The 21,252-nt window shown below is 45.8% G+C and overlaps 1 protein-coding gene across 2 annotated transcripts in view; it reads right to left on the bottom strand.

Moving 5' to 3' along the window:
- LOC138250080 (E3 SUMO-protein ligase RanBP2-like) overlaps positions 1–21,252 on the bottom strand; it is an 894,326-nt gene that overhangs the window by 272,324 nt on the left and 600,750 nt on the right. For both annotated transcript variants that reach the window (XM_069204480.1, XM_069204481.1), the window contains exon 21: positions 6,794–6,955. In XM_069204480.1, the coding sequence (XP_069060581.1) occupies positions 6,794–6,955 (162 nt within the window). The remainder of the gene's footprint in view (positions 1–6,793; positions 6,956–21,252) is intronic.

Below are 21,252 nucleotides of genomic sequence, written 5' to 3'. Positions count from 1 at the left end.
ATTTGCAAATCAATCTGCTTATACTGGAGTACAAGAGTTTTCACTGCCCAAAGTCAACTAATTGGACATTGCACATTATTTTCTATGGACTGATTGGAATTTGGTGCTTTGACTTTGAGCTTTTTTGGAAGAACATCTGTCTTTAACTGGATTAGAGGATTTATGTTAAATGTGTGGTATTTATGTTCTTATTTCGATGTGTTTGTGACATTTTTGTGATATTTATGTATTTTTGTTTGCTCTATAGTTATTGCTTTATACTTAGTTATTTTTTGTATTAAAATTGGTAACCGAAACAGCACAGTCTTGGAACCATCACACACTAATGTCATCTCCGTCTATTACTTCATGTGCATTTACAGTATTTTGTGACATAATGTTTGATTCCATTTACACAGTTAGGAATTTAAATTAATTATTTAAGGAGTGCTCCGTTCATTTTTTAGTTATAGTTTGTTGGTACAGGCTAGCTTGTCCCATAATACATGTTTGACGACAGGCATTTTTGGAATGTATTGAGCACCACTATTATACTCTACACTAAGGGAATGTGAGGCCTTCCAATAGGATTTTCTGTTGTCAAGCGTTTGGTGGAGTTGCTGGGTGCTGGTGCAGTGTTTTGGGGTGGCGATTTTAATGCGATCCTGGATTCAAGGATGGATCGCAAGAGTGTGGCTAGAGTGCAGCATGTAGCAGCAGCGAAGGCGCTGGCGGCAGTGATGCAGAGTGGCGCTTTAGTAGATCTGTGGAGGCAGATGCACAGAGATGTTAGAGAGGGTACGTGTGTGAATTACGTCCACTGTAGCTGGTCCCGTATTGATCGCTGGTTGGGCACGAGAGACGTGGAGGTTTGGACGAGATCGGTAGATCATCTCGCTCGCACTTTGTCGGACCACTCTCCGGTCAGGTTAGTGTTGGAGATACCCAGCGAGATGGGCCGGTCGTTCATGTGGAGGTTGCCCTGTGGGGCGCTTCGCGATGCGGCCTTTCGTGCGGAGGTGCGCAAGGCTATTGTGCTGTTCTTTGCTGAAAATGGGGGTTCGGTGAGGTCGGCGGGTACATTATGGGAGGCATTTAAGGTGGTCATTGTGGGGATATGCCTCTCGAAACAGCATGGAATATTGAGGACCTTGCGGCGGGAAATGGCTGATCTGGAGGGGAGGATCGTGGAGTTGTAGCGGCGTCTGGCGGAGAGTTGGTTGGGCGAGGTACTGGCGGAGCTCTGACGAGAGGTGTCCTTGTACGAAGAGGCCTCCCTCAGGGAGGTCTGTTTCATGGGGAGGCACACCCGGGCCCGCCGTAATGGAGAGGGGGAGAGGGCTGGGCGCACACTTGCTGATATGCTGCGCAGGCTCTTGGCAAGTAATTATGTCACTGAGGTTGTGGGGACTGAGGACGAGAGTGTGACTGGGACAAATGGCGTTATGCAAGTTTTTACAGAGTATTTTGTGCAGCTGTATGCTGCTCCAGAGGGTTTAGACGTGGCGGCGGCGCAGGCGTATTTTGATGATGTTGCGTTAGTGTGGTTTGACGAGGCTCACAGGTTGTATTTGGATGTCCTGTTTCTCCGTGGAGGAGGTGACTGCGGCGATCCGCGGCCTTCCTGGTGATAAATCTCCTGGTACCGATGATTTGACTCCCACGTTTTATAAGGAATATGCGGATATTCTTGCCCCTCCCTCTTGGAGGCATACGCGGAGTCGTTGGAGACTGGGATCCTTCCTGCTTCGCTCCTGGAGGCTCTGATAGTCACGATTCTCAAACCTGGAAAGAACCCGGCCCGCTGTGACTCGTATCGTTCACTCTCTATGATCAATACTGATAACAAAATCCAGGCTAAAATGATTGTGGCACGTTTGCAGCCGCTGCTTCCTAGACTGGTGCTCCCGGATCAGTCGGGATTTGTACCTGGGAGGTCTACATGTCACAACTTGGGCACATTCTTCGCGGTTGCAAGCTCGATGGAGGTGGATGACAGGGCAGCGGCAGTGTTTTTAGATGCCACCAAGGCTTTTGATTCTCTAGCATGGGAGTATATGTTCACGCTACTGGCCCGGGTGGGTCTCGGCGCGCGCTTTGTGCAGTTGATTAGATTATTGTACACTATGTCCACTGCTCTGCTGCGATTAAACGGGTGCGTGTCGGCCCTATTTCCTGTTGCTCGTGGTAAGTGTCAGGGTTGCCCATTGTCCCCGCTACTCTTCTCGGTGGCGATGGAGCCTCTGGCGGCGGGGCTGCGACAGAAACATAACGATAGAGGTTTGCTGTTCCGACAGAGGCCCGTCTTGGTGTCTATGTATGCTGATGATATTGCGCTATATGTGCGGAATCCTGATCGGAATCTAGACATCTTGCTGGACGAGATCGTGCATTTTGGCACCTTCTCCGGCATCACGATCAATTGGTCGAAGTCGGTGGTCCTGCCTTTAACTAAGAGTGTGGCGAAGTTCGACTCGCGGTATCCCATAGCCTGGGCGGAGGGCCCGGTGCGTTATCTGGGGGTCCAGTTGAGTTGTGATGTTGACACCCTTTGGCTGGCTAATTACGGTGCTGCAATGACGTGGCTGGAGGAGAAGATCGAGGCTTGGCGGGCCTTACCGCTCTCGTTGATTGGGCGTATTGCTATTGTGAAGATGGTGGTTCTTCCTAAATTCCTGTATCTCTTTGTTAACCTCCCGCTTCAGCTCACAAGGGTTTTCCTGCGGCGCCTAAGCTCTGCACTGATTCGCTTGGTATGGGCGGGAAGCCAGCCTCGCATTTCTTGGGAGAGGCTGACGCTGCCGTTCGAGTTGGGTGGGCTTGCCGCTCCAGATTTGGAGTTATACTATTACTGTGCACAAGCGCACTTTGCATACTATTGGTTACATCGGATTCTAGATCTACCACATCTGGCACCGGAAAGCGATGCAATGTGGCCGGATGGGTTGGTGCGAGTGCTCGGGCCGGGCTCGGCCTCGACCTAAGGGAGTCGACATGGTGGCATGTACGGCGAGAGCTTGGGGGATGCTGATGCAGTGTTCAGGTGTTGATACACCGTTTGCTTCTTCGCTGCCCGTTATGGCGGTTGCCGATGCCCAGATGTTCCAGTACGGTGGCGTGCGCGGATTTCTTCAGGATGCAGGCTTAACGGAGCTAGGAGATTAGTTTGTGGACGGTCACCTGATTACCCTTTCGGAGGTACTCGATGACAGTGGCGTAACTGCGCTGCAGCGGATATATGCTCTCAGGGTTGGCGCTATGCTGCGGGCTCGGTTCCCAGGCTTACCGGAGGCACCCTCAGAATGCCGTGCTCTGGAGGTGCTGTGTTGTGCGCGGTCGCCGCAAAAACTAGTTACCAAAATGTATAATTGCATCCAGCAGTAGAGGGGTAGCACTGATGAGTCTTCTAGGGTCTGATGGGAGAGAGACGTGGGTGAACCTATCATGGAGGCAACGTGGCGGAGCTGCTGCGCCCATATGAGAGTACTGTCCCCGAATTATAGGCTGAGGCTGCTGCATTTTAAGTTTCTGCATCACTTATCTCATACACCTAGCGGGCTTCACTCCATGGGTCTGCGTGCGGATGCGTGCTGTGAGCGTTGTCGTGCTCCGGACGCGGGTTTCCTATACCTGGCATGGGAATGCGCAGAGGTTCAAGCTTTCTGGGTGGAGGTTTTGCACACGATTGCGGAGGTAACTGGATCAGAGATACCCATCTCCCCCAGGGTTGCGCTGCTTGGGCGTGTGAATGAGATTAACGGACCTCATAGAAGGTTGGTTGGCCTACTTTTACTACTAGCTAAGCGCAGAGTCGCCATGTGCTGGGGCAGGGGGCGGGCGCTGCTTGGGTCTGAATGGCTGCATGACGCTGCCTTTTGTCAAGATCAGCTGGTTATTTTTTGGGAGCTTATGCCTGAAGGCTCTCGGCCGAAGGATATCTGGGCTCCACTGCGCGAGTACCTGGCGTCCAGGAATGAGCAGGCGGAATGATGTGTGATGGCTCGCGCTCTGATGCTCTTCCTTGCTCCCTCTGACTGTGTTACGGTCTGAGCATAGCTGAGGTTGGCTGGTGCACCCTGGCTTGCGCACTTTACCTGCCTTTCTTGTCTATCTTCTAGTTTGTTTTACCCTCATCTTGTTGCTCTATTGGCTTCGATATTTGGTATGATACCCCTCCTAGACTAGATACGTGGATTGTGCTGGCCGGAAGACTGGTGAGCTGAGCTGGTGATGAGGCTCCAGGACCTGATGTACATTGCGGGGAATGCTTGGAGTCTTGTCGGGCAGAATAATCTTGAGGCTGAGGAGGACTGTACCATGTACAGTTTGTTGCTACAAACGGGGGGCTGTTTGTGCTGTTGTCTGTTCTGTATTCATGGAATAAACAATAAAAAAATACATTTACAAATAAAAATAAAAAAAACAGCAAATGGCTTGGCCATTTAGCTCTTTGTGGACCATATAGGACACATGACTATATTGGAGAGGTCCAGGATAGAACTGACAATTGAAAAATAACTATATTTGCAGAAGACATTCACAGATCCTCTATTCTCTCACCTACTTTGATGAAGGAACTTAGCCCTTAAGTATGAACTCAGGATTCAAAATTCACATCACAAAATCTGAAGCACTACTGTTACCCTCATATCCAGACTAAACTAAATTCAGATACTCTTTTCAATCTGATGGTCAACCAGAGCAACATCTCACCAAGGTATACAAACAAACCATTACACAATACAGATACCTGCTATGAACTACCAGCTATTACCAAACACCATCCTGAGGAAACTGCAGTAGTGTCATAACTAACACCTCCTGACTGGGCAGAACTGGTACTCTCAAAATTACAATACTTCCCAAAATTCTGTAGTTGTTTTGCACATCCACTACTACTCGCCTTGCTTCAACAATTTTAAAACTCAACAATTTTTAAATGGGGTCTGGGGAGAGGGACGGTGGAGGTATTTAGAAAAGCAACTCAATGCCTGCGGAAGGCCAAGCGATCCCATGATTATCAGATTCTATCAAGCAACACAGGCACTTAATAGTGGAGTGGGGTAAAACAGAAACAGAAAAGCAATGGTGCTTTACTGATCACACCACCGTACGAATATCAATGTACATGATACTTGGATTGAAAGGAAGCACAGGAGTTGAGTTCTGTATACCTCACCAGTAACTATAGTGACCCTTGCAATATCTGATACAGAGAGCAAGACTAAGGGCTTTACATTACATCTCTCACTGTGTACTGCAATTTGTGAAAACCCTGCTGGATTCCTTATTTAAGGAGGGACCCTTTAGATTTGAAGGAAAAATTTAACAACCAGAGTTAAGAGATTTCTGGTTAGACACTGAGCAGACCACCTGGCAGTGACAGAGAGAACATTGTGTGAGCTAATGTGATTTGAGAAATGGATAAAAGGGGAGACCAGAGAACGCACGAGTGTGCACACCCCTCCCCCCCCAACACACACACACACACACAAATTCCCAGGACAAATAACAGTGGTCAATGATTTTCCGGTCATTTGATGTTAAATTAAAACATATTAAAACAGCAATCTGTCAACCTTTTTCATTTAAATCAAAAGGGACACTGATTTAAAGTGAGCCTTCATAAGGACAAACCGGTGCAGACGAGAAGTTTACAAGGAGCCATAAGGACTTAATTACAATGTTGTAAAGCAACACAAGACTGCCACCGCTCAAAGGACTAAGAATTCCACAACATGTCTGCCAAATTCCACATGACTAAAATTAAGTAGCTATTTTCCTTTATGTGTTACTAAAGGGCCCGGACATAATTCCATTTGAAAAAGACTGCACGCCACATTTTTACTTTACATTAACTCAGCATGGAGCTTTTTTTCTCTCAAAGAAATAGGCTTAAGTGGTAACATTTTTAAAAAACTATTTTGCTTGTGCTATTGTTGGTTGCTGTATTCTTGAAAACAATCTGACTTTTTGATTTCATACACTGTTTATATTACATACCCACTAATCCAGATACGAGTTCCCTTTAGAAATTACAGCTCACTTAGCGACTGAATTTAATAAACCAGCTTGCATCGCAGCACACTTCAAACCAATAGTGAGAGGGGTTTTTGCTACTGATTTAATGACTTGGGTTTAAGATAATATCAAACACATGGACAATTTCCTAAAATATGAACAGGTGCATTGCATATTTATCCTAATAACCATTTTTATAGGAAGTCTTCATGAATTTTGACCGCAATCAGTTGAAAAATATTTTCAATACTTATAAAAAATAATGTAATTTTTGTGTTTTTTTCCTAAGGCAGCTTTTTATGAGTATTACAGACTGACAAGGGAAACATGAGCAAAAATGAGAAAGCAGAAGTTAGAAGAAATGCAGCATTACTTATTAGATTTTTAAAGAAATGTGCAATTTACAGCTTACAGGGGACTAGAAGGTTAAGCACACTAAAGGTAAAGGAGGACAGACAAAGTAACTGCTTAGAGTATACTGGTAAGAAAACTGTTGATGAGATGTGTGCAGCAAGTTGAGTGTTCCAGGCTATATCAGACAGTCAGGAACTTCCTTATTATCTGGACTGTTATCACTGGAACATGATCAAAGGCCCAAATGACTTACTTTCTGTCGTCATCCAGGGCATTTCAGGAAGTACTTTAAGTACTAGAATTTAATTTATACCCATAACAAATACTATGTTGGCCCGTTTAAGTTCCTACCATTTAACTGTTCTTTCCACCCAAATGTTTCCTTATAAAAGTGTGTCTTCTAAAAAACATTTTATTACAAAAATATACACATATTTACCATCTGGTTCATCATCACTAGTGTAGTCTGGTCTATTCTTGTAACAGAAGAAAGTGACAGGTAATTGAAGACTTTCTGCAAGAGCCTTTTGCTCAGGTGTAGGGATGAGTTCAGATACAAAAATGACATCATCCGATGGGTCTGCTTCTTTCTTGTTTTCAGCTGCAATGAAATAATGAAAATGAAATTAACTCTGATCTCAGTAGTTGCCATTTACGACTGTCAACTAGCAATGTAAGCTGGAAGCAATTAACTCTACAACTGGTGCCAGTTATTCAATTTGTATAACAATTACTTTGAATAGGATTTTCCATCGCTATATTCAAAGTCTGTTACACTCTGATAGAGTTAATACACTGCCCTTATGAATGTGATGTGACAAGCATAAGAGCTATGATGACTGACTCCATGACAACCAAACAAATCATAGTTTTCTAGTGTGTCTGATCAAATGAACTCACTTAACACCCAATGTGTACACAAACAGGAACAAAGACTATAATATCACCTGATGACTGCACAAGCATAAAGGGATATACAGAGAGAACTGCAAGCTTGCAGGCATAGACTGCATGGAAAATCCGCTCACCTTGTGTTGGCCCTTGCATACAAATATGAGGCAAAGGTTTTTAAATAATGGATTTTAAAGAGGTCCTAGAAGAAGAAATAGCAACATTTGGCTGTACTAGGGAGTTATGCTTATGAAGAGCATAATGTGGAAGCCTGGGAGTATTAAAAGCTGGCCTAGATTTTCTTAGGGTGGAGTGGAACACGCAAAGGGCTCTGGTGTAATCTCTCTGTGGGCTTTTAACCACGCCCATCAGTTTGGTTGGTTTGTGTGCTTGCCTTTTAAAATTTGCGTGATTTCATTAGTGAAAGGTATGCCTAGGTCATGCCTTTTCCGGTGTTTAGCCCTTCTCTAGGGTACCGGGCAACTACTGCAAACTTATGAGGCTCCATGTTTTCCGTATGGTTTCTGAACTACTTTTTCTCTTTGTTACCTACACTGCGCAATCTCACTGGGCAGTAATCAAGCGCTTTTTTTTTTGCATGACATCGACCCTGTTACATGGATAACTGCACTTTTGCTGATACGTTTCACTGCAAGCGAACTTCTGTCTCCTTTTGTGTGTCTGCTTTGCACTCATGGTGGCCGTCGGCTCACTTATGTAAAACTGTTTTACTTTTCATATTCAGTTTATGTGGCAAGAAAAGTCCGGTTACGAGTGTACAATGCTAATAGTTTTAACTCAAGCAAACGCGAGACCCATTGCATTGCAAATGCTTGTTTATTTCAGCTGCCATGGTCATTCAGACTTCAAGTATTTGGAGGCAGTGCTCTTTCTGAAACAGATCATCATTTTGATGCAGCCACAGGAGCCATTAAAACAGGGAGAGTGTAGGGTACCTATTCACAGATGTTAACGCAGTATTCCAAGTACAGGCCAATTTGCTAACATTTATTATAAAAAAGGATTTCTTATACTTCTCTTTGGATGCACATGGGCAGCTTTCTTTTATCAGATTACAGAGTTGTCATTGTCAGCCCTTTTCAGGTTGCACAGGTTGCAATATTTCTCAGCCAATAAGCGTTTCAAGCTGAGGCAGTTAAGTCTCTGGATGTTTCAATGCTGAAATCTGTCACAATCACGAGTGACTGCAGAGTGCTTAGTACTGCACTCTTTTGGGGACTAATACTTTTCTTTCGTTATCAGACACTGATTAACACACCAAGAGAGAGAAAAACATAACGGTGAAAGAAGGAGTAAGAGAAAGATGGAAAAAACATGAGAAAGGGAAAAGCAGGAAACTGCAAGAGTGAGATAAAGGGGTAGGGTGTCGGACCAGTCTTGACCTTGCTCCCTATGGGAACCGTTCAGCCCAAACTGCCAAGCCAGTCCTCCCAGGACCAGAAACAAGCATCCTGGTACCGGTTTAGGAGTAGCACCCCTCCATCATCAAGGCTTTCTTGAATCCAGTGGCGCAGCAAGCAAGGGACCCCACGTCTGGGCATACCTTAACCACTTAGAGTGCACATAGCAACATCACAAAATAAAGGGAGGACCTGTCCTGGCAGTTCTGGCTGGACTTTTCCCATAGGGAGCAGGGTCAAAGCTGATTTGCATTTAGCTGGGTCCAAACTGGGGTGACGTGGCGAGCAAGAATACAATGGCTTAAACCCAGATCTGTCACTGGGGGGGGTGAGTGTCTGAAAAGGTTCAACACTCCTTCCATCATTTTATTTTGTGATGTAGCAAAATAATGAGAAAGGCAGATAAAGGTGGTGGAATAAAGAGGCATGAGGTGGAATCGAGTCTAATGAGCTCCACGGGCTGCCAAAGAACAAATAGGCTCTTGTAATTTTAATTTTAGAAATTAAACACTGACTACGGTGGTAAAAATAGTTGCTCACTCTGTTTACCTCCATGTGCAGTACAACCTGCAGATATTCAATTATATACGGCTGCTGAGCCTTCCTTCAACTGAACAGGTGAGCACAATCTTATCCAAGCTCTGGGGCAAATGCTGTGTGCCTACATTCAATCAAAAGGGACACTGTGGCCATGGATGAAGCCATAAAAAAGTGGGTCGGTAGCATCAAGTACACATTACTAAGTAAACGTTTCTGAGTCATTTTCAAAACTAAATTAAAGTTTTATTGGGCTTCATCAATTTTTATTATTCTTCATCAATGTTCATTACAAATAATGGTATTGTACCACAATCATCTTAAGTCACAGCCAACTCGTTCTGTAGCTTCCACGCTGCTTTCTCAAGAAAATACATGTGTGTGTGTTTCCGGTCCTCCATTTATCGGTCTCCTATATAACCCCTGTGAATGTACTACCACTGTTTTGCAACCGTCTTTCCTACTGAGACTCTGCTTGTACTGGCCTTGTCTAACCCTCTGTTTTAAGGCCAGTTACTGCTCCAATGCGGTTTGCAGAATTCAGATTCCTTGTTCTGTAAAATCGGCAGATCATTTAAGACCCGAAGGGGACATTCTAATAAATAGTAACTTTAAAATCATAACAGTGACTCCTTTCACCTAGACTGGTTGGATAGGCCAATCCGAAGTCGAACTGTAAGGCCACAAACTTCAAATTAACAGCTATGAGCTTACACTGGCCATATATAATGCCCCTCTTATTAGCTTTCCAGGGAGACACAAATCCATTTTTATAAAGATTCGAAGATCCTTTCCATTCCTGGGTATAAAATTCAAATTACATTTACATTATCTAATGTCTACTTCTATGAACCGGCCTTATCCCATTCCTTGTACATCTAGACAGGTTTTCTCACTTTTTATGTTCTATTCCTTGGTACAAAACATTAAGGAGTAAAATTAGTACACATGCCAACAGTATGCCAAGTGGCTTTTGTGCATATGTGGTTATTTCTATTAAGTGACTTCTGTCCAAAGTGGTTACTGGTGAAGAAATAAGTACATTTTGCAACTAACAGGATAGTATGGACAACTGTATTCTGCTACTTGATTTTAATTATTCGCTGGGAGTTCCATTTAACATTCATCATCAAGGAGGAAATAACAGTAATTTTCAGATTTGGTATAATATACTTACGTATAAGGACTTTCAGTCAGCACTCTCCTGCCCTTATTCTGTTATTGAATCATTCACATTTTTCTTTTGCTCATTACAGCATAAATCAAAGGGCAATAGTTCAGCCCGCTTCGGCCATTGGCTAACTTCACTGCGAGTGATGACATTCTGCCCGTTAACAAGGAACACTTACACACACAAAAAAGTTCCATTCAGTGCTAGGGACTACTATAGCAATATGTGCTTGTTGAAACAAAAAATATTTATATATTAATTTTGGTTTTAGCCATATTTATTTTTTCGGATTGATGGGACCCAGGCAGGTTGTCCACCAAAGTTTGGAAAAAACCATGGCAAAGCAAAACAAGCACTGACAAAGCCAAAGGTCTGGCAAGCGGCGCCTTTGCGAATGCTTGCTTCTTAATGTCTCCTGAGGTTAGCCTTTATGAGAGGAAACGAGATATTGTAAAATCCAATTTAATCACATTCATTTAAGTTTATTGTGGTAATCATTCTTGGACTTTCATCTCTGGGCATATTGTTGATCAATGAATTCTGTCCCTTGTTCTTTAACGGGTATCATCAGTACAGAATCAATGACCACTGTTGAACATTTGGGGAAGAAAGGTTGTGATGTTTGTCTGTCTCGAGTTACTTTCAAATCAAGCAGGTAACTAGCTTTTGTAGGACAGATTCCTAGCATGTGCGCCCAGACACTATGTAACAGCACACCAAGCAGTGGTAGCGTATTAGCCTATTAGCAGGCATATTACATTGATTATGGGCCATTTCATTTATACCATGTAGGTATTCATCTCCGTCCTTGTGAAAGCTGCATAAATCAGCTTGAGGTTCTGGTTTTCATTTGGGGTTGATGAGTATATCCAATGACTCAGGCTACTAGCCCTATCCCCAAGGGACAGAAGTGAACATTAATTCATTGCAGTGAACTCCATGCCCATTTGAAAAAACAGTGTGGTAAGAGACGCTTAATTACACAGGGTGCACAACGTGCATAGAGCCAATAATAACATTTTGAGATCCGGTCTGAATAAAGGTCTTAAAACAAAAAGACTCTCAAACTGAACCCAGCGCCATATGCTTCAGCTACCAACCTGCTATATATCAGGAGACACTTGCATTCATTTTAACGATGCCCAACACTGGCTGTAGCACATTAGAATCTATCAGCAACAAAATAAATCCTGACCTTTTATTTTTGCTGCAATTTTTGAAGCAATTGTGTTTCATGGCAAGGTACTGCTTCATTCTTACAGGTACCCTTACTCTGCGGTTTAGTTTCTGTTGTTGGTGTTGCTGAAGAGCACATCCTCTATATTAAAAAGCTATGGTGATACATAGTACGTTAAGCACATCGAAATTACCACTACGAAAAATACCACTAATAGCACTGCATTTAGGTCAAGTTTACTTACTTTAAGTTAGTATGAGGGCTAACGTTAAGATATTTAGTTCAAAAATAAAAAAAATAGGGTTAGGATTAAAGTAATGTTAGTTTATTTACAGCATGTACTGGTACTTGCTGGGATTTCCCGGTGCTGAAGGATTACTGGTGGAGGGCTACTGATCTAATTGAATGGAAGTTAACGGATGACAAAATGAAAAATAATGAAAGGTGGATAGTGTAGGTGTAGGAGGCTGGGCTGGCTTGTAGTGAGTACCAAGGGGTATTTGCATCTTGCACCAGGCCCAGTTATCCCTTATTAGTGTATAGGGTGTCTAGCAGCTTAGGCTGATAGATAATGGTAGCTTAGCAGAGCAGCTTAGGCTGAACTAGGAGACGTGTGAAGCTACTACAGTACCACAAGTGTCACTTGCACAATATCATAAGAAAACACAATACACAGTTATACTAAAAATAAAGGTACTTTATTTTTATGACAATATGCCAAAGTATCTTAGAGTGTACCCTCAGTGAGAGGATAGGAAATATACACAAGATATATATACACAATAGCAAAAATATGCAGTATAGTCTTAGAAAACAGTGCAAACAATGTATAGTTACAATAGGATGCAATAGGGACACATAGGGATAGGGGCAACACAAACCATATACTCCAAAAGTGGAATGCGAACCACGAATGGACCCCAAACCTATGTGACCTTGTAGAGGGTCGCTGGGACTATTAGAAAATAGTGAGAGTTAGAAAAATAACCCTCCCCAAGACCCTGAAAAGTGAGTGCAAAGTGCACTAAAGTTCCCCTAAGGACAAAGAAGTCGTGTTAGAGGAATAATGCAGGAAAGACACAAACCAACAATGCAACAACAATGGATTTCCAATCTAGGGTACCTGTGGAACAAGGGGACCAAGTCCAAAAGTCACAAGCAAGTCGGAGATGGGCATATGCCCAGGAAATGCCAGCTGTGGGTGCAAAGAAGCTTCTACTGGACAGAAGAAGCTGAGGTTTCTGCAGGAACGAAAAGGGCTAGAGACTTCCCCTTTGGTGGACGGATCCCTCTCGCTGTGGAGAGTCGTGCAGAAGTGTTTTCCCGCCGAAAGAACGCCAACAAGCCTTGCTAGCTGCAAATCGTGCGGTTAGCGTTTTTGGACGCTGCTGTGGCCCAGGAAGGACCAGGAGGTCGCAAATTGGACCAGGAGGTAGAGGGGACGTCGAGCAAGACAAGGAGCCCTCTCAGCAGCAGGTAGCACCCGGAGAAGTGCCAGAAACAGGCACTACGAGGATGCGTGAAACAGTGCTCACCCGAAGTTACACAAAGGAGTCCCACGTCGCCGGAGACCAACTTAGAAAGTCGTGCAATGCAGGTTAGAGTGCTGTGGACCTAGGCTTGGCTGTGCACGAAGGATTTCCGCCGGAAGTGCACAGGGGTCGGAGTAGCTGCAAAAGTCGCGGTTCCCAGCAATGCCGTCTAGCGAGGTGAGGCAAGGACTTACCTCCACCAAACTTGGACTGAAGAGTCACTGGACTGTGGGCGTCACTTGGACAGAGTTGCTGGATTCGAGGGACCTCGCTCGTCGTGCTGAGAGGAGACCCAAGGGACCGGTAATGCAGCATTTTGGTGCCTGCGGTTGCAGGGGGAAGATTCCGTCGACCCACGGGAGATTTCTTCGGAGCTTCTAGTGCAGAGAGGAGGCAGACTACCCCCACAGCATGCACCACCAGGAACACAGTCGAGAAGGCGGCAGGATCAGCGTTACAGTGTTGCAGTAGTCGTCTTAGCTACTTTGTTGCAGTGTTGCAGGCTTCCAGCGCGGTCAGCAGTCGATTCCTTGGCAGAAGGTGAAGAGAGAGATGCAGAGGAACTCGGATGAGCTCTTGCATTCGTTATCTAAAGTTTCCCCAGAGACAGAGACCCTAAATAGCCAGAAAAGAGGGTTTGGCTACTTAGGAGAGAGGATAGGCTAGCAACACCTGAAGGAGCCTATCACAAGGAGTCTCTGACGTCACCTGGTGGCACTGGCCACTCAGAGCAGTCCAGTGTGCCAGCAGCACCTCTGTTTCCAAGATGGCAGAGGTCTGGAGCACACTGGAGGAGCTATGGACACCTCCCAGGGGAGGTGCAGGTCAGGGGAGTGGTCACTCCCCTTTCCTTTGTCCAGTTTCGCGCCAGAGCAGGGCTAAGGGTCCCCTGAACCGGTGTAGACTGGCTTATGCAGAATTGGGCACATCTGTGCCCAAGAAAGCATTTCCAGAGGCTGGGGGAGGCTACTCCTCTCCTGCCTTCACACCATTTTCCAAAGGGAGAGGGTGTAACACCCTCTCTCAGAGGAAGTCCTTTGTTCTGCCATCCTGGGACAAGCCTGGCTTGACCCCAGGAGGGCAGAAACCTGTCTGAGGGGTTGGCAGCAGCTGCAGTGAAACCCCAGCAAAGGCAGTTTGGCAGTACCAGGGTCTGTGCTACAGACCACTGGGATCATGGGATTGTGCCAACTGTGCCAGGATGGTATAGAGGGGGCAATTCCATGATCATAGACATGTTACATGGCCATATTCGGAGTTACCATTGTGAAGCTACATATAGGTAGTGACCTATATGTAGTGCACGCGTGTAATGGTGTCCCCGCACTCACTAAGTTCAGGGAATGGGCCCTGAACAATGTGGGGGCACCTTGGCTAGTGCCAGGGTGCCCTCACACTAAGTAATTTTGCACCTAACCTTTACCAGGTAAAGGTTAGACATATAGGTTACTTATAAGTTAATTAAGTGCAGTGTAAAATGGTTGCGAAATAACGTGGACGTTATTTCACTCAGGCTGCAGTGGCAGGCCTGTGTAAGAATGGTCAGAGCTCCCTATGGGTGGCAAAAGAAATGCTGCAGCCCATAGGGATCTCCTGGAACCCCAATACCCTGGGTACCTCAGTACCATATACTAGGGAATTATAAGGGTGTTCCAGTAAGCCAATGTAAATTGGTAAAATTGGTCACTAGCCTGTTAGTGACAATTTAGAAAGAAATGAGAGAGCATAACCACTGAGGTTCTGATTAGCAGAGCCTCAGTGAGACAGTTAGTCACTACACAGGTAACACATTCAGGCACACTTATGAGCACTGGGGCCCTGGTGAACAGGGTCCCAGTGACACATACAACTAAAACAACATATATACAGTGAAAAATGGGGGTAACATGCCAGGCAAGATGGTACTTTCCTACAGTAGGAGACATTCCATGCTTGGCAACGACAAGAGAAAAGTAACAGCTGCCAACGTATGCTCAAACGATTCTTATGGGTGAAAGAGGATTGACTGAGTTGTAGCAAAGAAACCTGGAAGAGTTGGAAGGCAGTAAGTGCGGTTGTAGACAAGAGTGTCCAATGCAGAGTTTTGAAGAGACCCCATCTCGCTCCAGTGGAGACTACTGAGATGGCTGGAGATGGAAGAGCAGATAGGAAGGCCCAAAATATGGCAGGTAGTCAAGTTCTGTACCAGTTGCAAGCACTGAAGAAGGAAAGTCTGAAGGCCTAGGCCGAGAATTCGAGCAGTCAGGGCAAGAAAGTATAGGTACTTGCACTGCTGGTTATTTGCAACTGAAGGGTAGACAAGGAATTATTTTCCATAAAATTGACAGAATGAAGAAGCAGGTTAAAGGTACCTTGCTCACCTGTTCCTTGAAAGAAGAGGTGAAGTCAAAGATGACCTAAGTTCTTGGCAGAAGATGATGGTGAAGGCAAGTTAAAGATTTTGAGGCCGACAGGCTGAGCTCCAAATAGACGGATTGTTTTCAAAAAGCAAACCCTCTCTCATGAAAGCCATTCATTTTCAAGGAATTTCTGTTTATGCAAGTGGCAGCCGCAGACTTTACTAATTTATTTCAACTTAATTTTAATTAGGGTGACAATTAAGGAATGATGAGCTAAATTAGTAAATGCATTTACAGTAAGGCACACGGGTAATTTATTGAATTCAATTTAGTTCAATTTTAATTTACTGTAAGGGTTAGTTAAGATTAGTGTATGTGCTAAAGGTTATGTAACAATTCGAGTATTTAAATTAATTCAATTTAATTTAGAGAAAGGTTTCATATTAAGGTTAGGTTAAGGTTACTTATTTAATTACATTTAATATATTATCTGATTTAATTTAGCGTTAGATTAGGATTACTCATGTAAATTAAGTACATATAGTTAAATGTATTATTATTATAAAGAGTAATTAGGTTTAGTACAGAGACGATGTAGTGCAAATGCAGGGTTGAAGTAGAGGAATAATACAGTGATCACTTACCTTGATGAAGCAGTGGTGGATGACATAATGGTAAGTCAAGGTATCAGACCCTGAAGTAACAACATACAACTGGTCGCTGATCCTCTCTCCATCAGTAAGTGGCAGAGCGAGGGATAGAACGCAAGCAGAAGAACAAAATCTATTGCATCACAGTTTGAGCTTCACAACATGCACCATAATCCACTGAGGCAAAGGCCACACTCCATGGAGTGAATGCAGCCATTCAAGAAACCGCATTCCTGACCATGTACACTCCTTCTGTTTCTGTGAGGGCCTAATACCTGGAGTTGGCTACCTGTTGCTGGTGATTACAGTTCCCTCCACCTTCCTCTCAAAGGTTCCATCATTTGACGGTAGAAGTGAATGTATGTGTTTGGAGCACTACTACATGTTCGATTATCATCGTGGTCCAGGGTTACAAGCCCCGCAGGAACAATCCCTTCAAGAGGCTGCAAACCCACCTGCAGCTTGGGCCAAGAACGGACACATTAAGTACCCATGTGGTATTTGAATGGAGCTTGTGATTGTGTCCCACTCTGTTTTGCTTGATGCTCAAGGTAAGATGTGCTTTTTCACACAGAGGTCTGCAGAGAAGGCCAAAAAGGAAGTCCATGATGATGAAGTGTCAAAGTCATTGAGAGAAATAAATAAAACACTAATGGATATTGTAGAAAGCTGGCTCTGTACATACTATACCAAAGTGAGGTATACTGTGCACAGAGTCCAGTGGATTCCCAGAGGCTTTACAGAGGCTAAAGTAGATAAGACTAATGCTCTCTTTTGTGGTAGTGTGGTCGAGCAGTTAAGGCTTATCAGAGGGTAGTGCTGAGCATTTGTTGTACACAGTCAAGAAATGAGGCCCACACTCATTGACTAACTCCAGGCCAATGTTTATGTATCACAAAATATACTTCGCTACTTTATTTTTTAGAGCCAAAAAAGATCTTTATTGCAGGTAAGTACAGTTTCAAGAATATATCGCCCAATGTTTTTCACTGGAGGAACCTTGGGAGGGGGTGGGGGGAACAACAGCTGGACAGGTAAGTAAAGAGTCCACTGGACGTTTCTGGACAGTCGTTGGGTTCCCCAAGGAGAAGGGTTGGGGGGAGGGTGCAGGGGTATCTTTAGGCTTTTGGAAATCTTCACTGGAGCTGGTTGTGGTCAGCGGGTCCTCTGGATTTAGTCTGCAGGCATCGTCGTGTGGGTCAGGAGGGGTCAATCAAGGGTAGACTTGAGGTCAGAATCGCCTGGGGATCTTCTCTGGACCGGTGGGCCACCTGGACTCGGCCGTGAGTGTTTGGTGCACAGTGGGCAGGCCTCGCAGATCCAGGAGGGTCTGGAATCCTTCTTGGAGGTTTCTTTGTGGACAGGGCCGCTGTCTGCGTGAGATCTTGGTCCTTGGGTGTAGGAAGGTGGCCTGGTGTGTGGTGGGTACCTATGGTACTTACACCTTATGCCAGATCCAGGTATCCCCTCTTAGTGAAGTGTAGGCAGTGTCTAGAAGCCAGGCTCTCTAGAAGTAGCTGTGGACGAGCAGCCAAGGCTTATCTAGGAGACATGCTAAGCTCATGCAAAACCACTGCAATCACACAGCACTTAAACACATGCAAGTAAACACTCAGTTGTACAAAAATAAAGGTACTTTATTTTTGGTTACACAATACCACAAAATACTGGAAGGGCAAGAAAGCAGGAGTAAATCATTGGAATTTCCCCAAACCACCCAAAAGGAAGGAAAAGAGGAAAATAAGACACCCAGACAAGACTGCTAGAAACCAGCTGTGGATTCCTGGAGAAGAAGACATGTGGAGAGAGTGGACCAAGTCCAAAAGTGACAGTGTAGTCCAGGAGGAGTAGGAGATACTACCCACCCACCTGTACTTGCAGGAGTTGGTCGACGGTGAGGAAGAACAGGTCAGCACTACAGCCTTGGAGCCGGAAAAGAGTTCCTGATGGATGCAGAAGATGTCCCACGCTGGAATGAAGATTGCAAACGGGTGCCGGTGCAGGAATTCCACCAACAAGTCTTGGCAAAGGCAAATTTGTGGAAAAGTGGAACTGCCGGGCACCAGCAAGACCCAGGAGGACTCAACCCAGGAAGGGAGAGTCAGAGGGAGCCCTCAGCGACAGAGCCCACAGGAGCAGGGGCAGCACCCACAGAAGTAGCCCACACAGCACGACAGAAAGGGATCCCACACCACAGGAGAATCATGCTGAGGGCTGTGTGTTGCAGGAAGGAGTGTTGGGGACAGGAGCTATACATCGCCTGAAGATCCCTTGGAGCAGATGCAAACAAGACTTGGCAGCTGCAAGAGATGCAGTTGCATGGGAAAGAAAGGGCTTACCTCCACCAAAGATGGACAGCTGGCAGAGAGAACCAAGAGGACTACTCTGGACCACCACCCATGATGCAGGATCCATGCAGCTCAGGATGAGAGGATATCCATGCAGCCGGTCATCGTTGCAGTAGGTACCTTTAGATGCAGGGGACTGACTCCTTCACTCCAACTGAGATTCCTGTTTCTTCTAGTGCAGACTGATGACAAGCCACCCCCAGTAGATGCACAGCCAGTGGAAATGCTGCAATTGCTGGCAGGAGCCTGGGAAACAATGTTGCAGAAGAGTTCTTCTTCGTGGAGGCAGCTTGTTGGGAGGTTCCAGTTGCAGAAGAGTCCTGCTGGAATCTTGCAAGCCGAATGTGAGGATGCACCCAAGAGAGAGACCCTAATTAGCCCTGAAAGGAGGATCAGTCACCCAGCCAGGTAAGCACCTATCAGGAGGGGGCTCAAACGTCACCTGCCTGGCCACTCAGAGGCTCCCAGAGTTCCCTTCCAACCTTGGAAACGAGATGGCAGAACACAGGGATCCTCTAGATGAGCTCTGAGCACTACCCCTGGGGTGGTGATGAACAGGGGAGTGGTCACTCCCCTTTCCATTGTCCAGTTTCATGCCAGAGCAGGCACTGGGGGCCCCTGAACCGGTGTGGACTGGTTTATGCATGGAGGGCACCAAATGTGTCCTTCAAAGTATTCTAGTGGCTTGGAGAGGCTACCCCTCCCAAGCCAGTCACACCTATTTCCAAAGGGAGAGGGTGCTACCTCCCTCTACCAAAGGAAATCATTTGTTCTGCCTTCCTGGCTTGATCAGATCAAGCAGCAGGAGGGCAGAAACCTGTCTGAGGGGTGGCAGCAGCTCGGGCTGCCTGGATAACCCTGCAAGGCTGGTGGTAGCAACAGTGGGGGTCCTCTAAGGAGCCCCAGAGTGCATGGAATCATACTTTCAATACTTGCAACAATATTGGGGTATGATTCTGACATGTTTAATACCAAACATGTCCAGGTTCAGAGTTCCTATTATGTCACTGGACATAGGTAGTGACCTATGTCCATTACACGTGTAAAATGGTGTCCCCGTACTCACAAAGTCCAGGAAAATGGGCCTGGAGTTTGTGGAGGCACCTCTGCTAGTTAAGGGGTGCCCTCACACAGAGGTACCTGCACACTGCCGTCTGGGCTGAGAGAGCCTACCATACGGGTGACTTATAGTGACCTTGTGCAGTGACTTGCAGTGAAAATGGGTGCAAGCAACTGTTTCACCAGACTGCAATGGCAGGCCTCCAGAACCCTTCGAATGGGCTCCCTATGGGTCGCAGAATAACTGCTGCAGCGCATAGGGATCCCCTGGGACCCCAATGTCCTGGTACCATATACTAGGGACTTACGGGGGGCAGTATGCCAATTGTGGGAAGAAAAAGTTGCAGTTACCAGAATTTACAGGAGAGCATAACCACTGGGGTCCTGGTTAGCAGGATCCCAGTGGACACAGTCAAACACACTGACAACAGACAGAAAATAGGGGTAAACATACCAAGAAAGATGGCACTTTCCTACATTGGGTAAGCAGGAACTTCTCTGTGGGGTTTGTAGAGGTCACTGGCCCTGCAGGATGTGTCGCCTTTTTGTAGCAGGAGTCTTGAAGCTGCAGACAGGCCGGTAGGGCTGGGGACAAGTCAGTTGTCGTCTGGATTCTTCACTGCTGGTGCAGCTCTTCAGTCCTCCTCCTTTAGGTCGCCAGGAATTTAAGAAGGAAGGTTCAGGGGTGCCTCTAAATACTATATTTAGGGGAGTTACAGGGGGCAGAGAGCAGTAGCCAATGGCTTCTGACACTGAGGGTGGCTACTCTCTTCCTGCCAACTCCCTTTGGGAAGAGGGGGCACATTCCTAAACCTATTGGCTATCTTTCTCCAAAACAAGAGAGAGGATTCTGCCAGGACGGCTTCACCTCAGCTCTTGGCACCCTAGGGGTGGTCTCAGCTGGGGTGGACACTCCTCCTGGTGGGGGGGGGGGGAACATCTCCAGTAGCTGACTTGCCCTGAGGCAGCAGAACAAAAAGGCAGGGTCATTTGAGGCTCACCCCCAAGCGTTGATAATCCTGCATGGGGGAGGTGTGAAGCACCTCCCCACAGAGCAGGCTTTGTCTCCAACCCCTGAGAGCACAAACTCCCTCGACCCAGGAGGTCAGAAACTTGCCTGGTGGTGGAGGGCTGACACAGATTGGTCAGCCATACACTAGAGAGTTGGGTGAATTTCAGGGGGCATCTCGAAGATGCCCTCTGTGTGCATTTTACAATAAATCCAATACTAGTATCAGTGTGAGTATATTGAGCTGAGAATTATGATACCAAACGTCCCTGTATTCAGCAAAGTCATCATGGATGACAAACTCCCAGCCCATGTACTCAATATGGCTACACTGTACTTACAAGATCCAAGAATGGGCTTAGATACTGTCGGGGCATATTGCTCATGCATCTATGCCCCGGCCTGTGGTGTTGTGCACTCAGCCTTAGGGTTATAAGGCCTGCTAGAGTGGTGACTTACCTATGCCACAGGCAGTGGTTTGTGGACATGGTACCAGGGAGGGATGCCTTGTCGACTTTACCCTTTGCTTCACACCACCACACAATCTGCAATGGTAGTGTGTATGTGCTTGGTGAGGGGTCCCTTTGGGTGGCACAATGCAAGCTGCAGCCCTTAGGGACCCTCCCTAGCCACATTGCACTTGGTACAACTGGTACCTTTTACAAGGGACTTAGCTGTGTGCCAGAGGTGTGCCCATTGTGGAAGTAACGGTACAGTTTAGGGAAAGAACAGGTGCTACACGCAGTCAAGTTAGCATTCAATAT

This window comes from Pleurodeles waltl, chromosome 8, assembly GCF_031143425.1.
Source record: "Pleurodeles waltl isolate 20211129_DDA chromosome 8, aPleWal1.hap1.20221129, whole genome shotgun sequence".
Classification (NCBI taxonomy): domain Eukaryota; kingdom Metazoa; phylum Chordata; class Amphibia; order Caudata; family Salamandridae; genus Pleurodeles; species Pleurodeles waltl.
The sequence above is the reverse complement of the archived record's forward strand: the minus strand, read 5'-3'. Positions and strand labels throughout refer to the sequence as shown.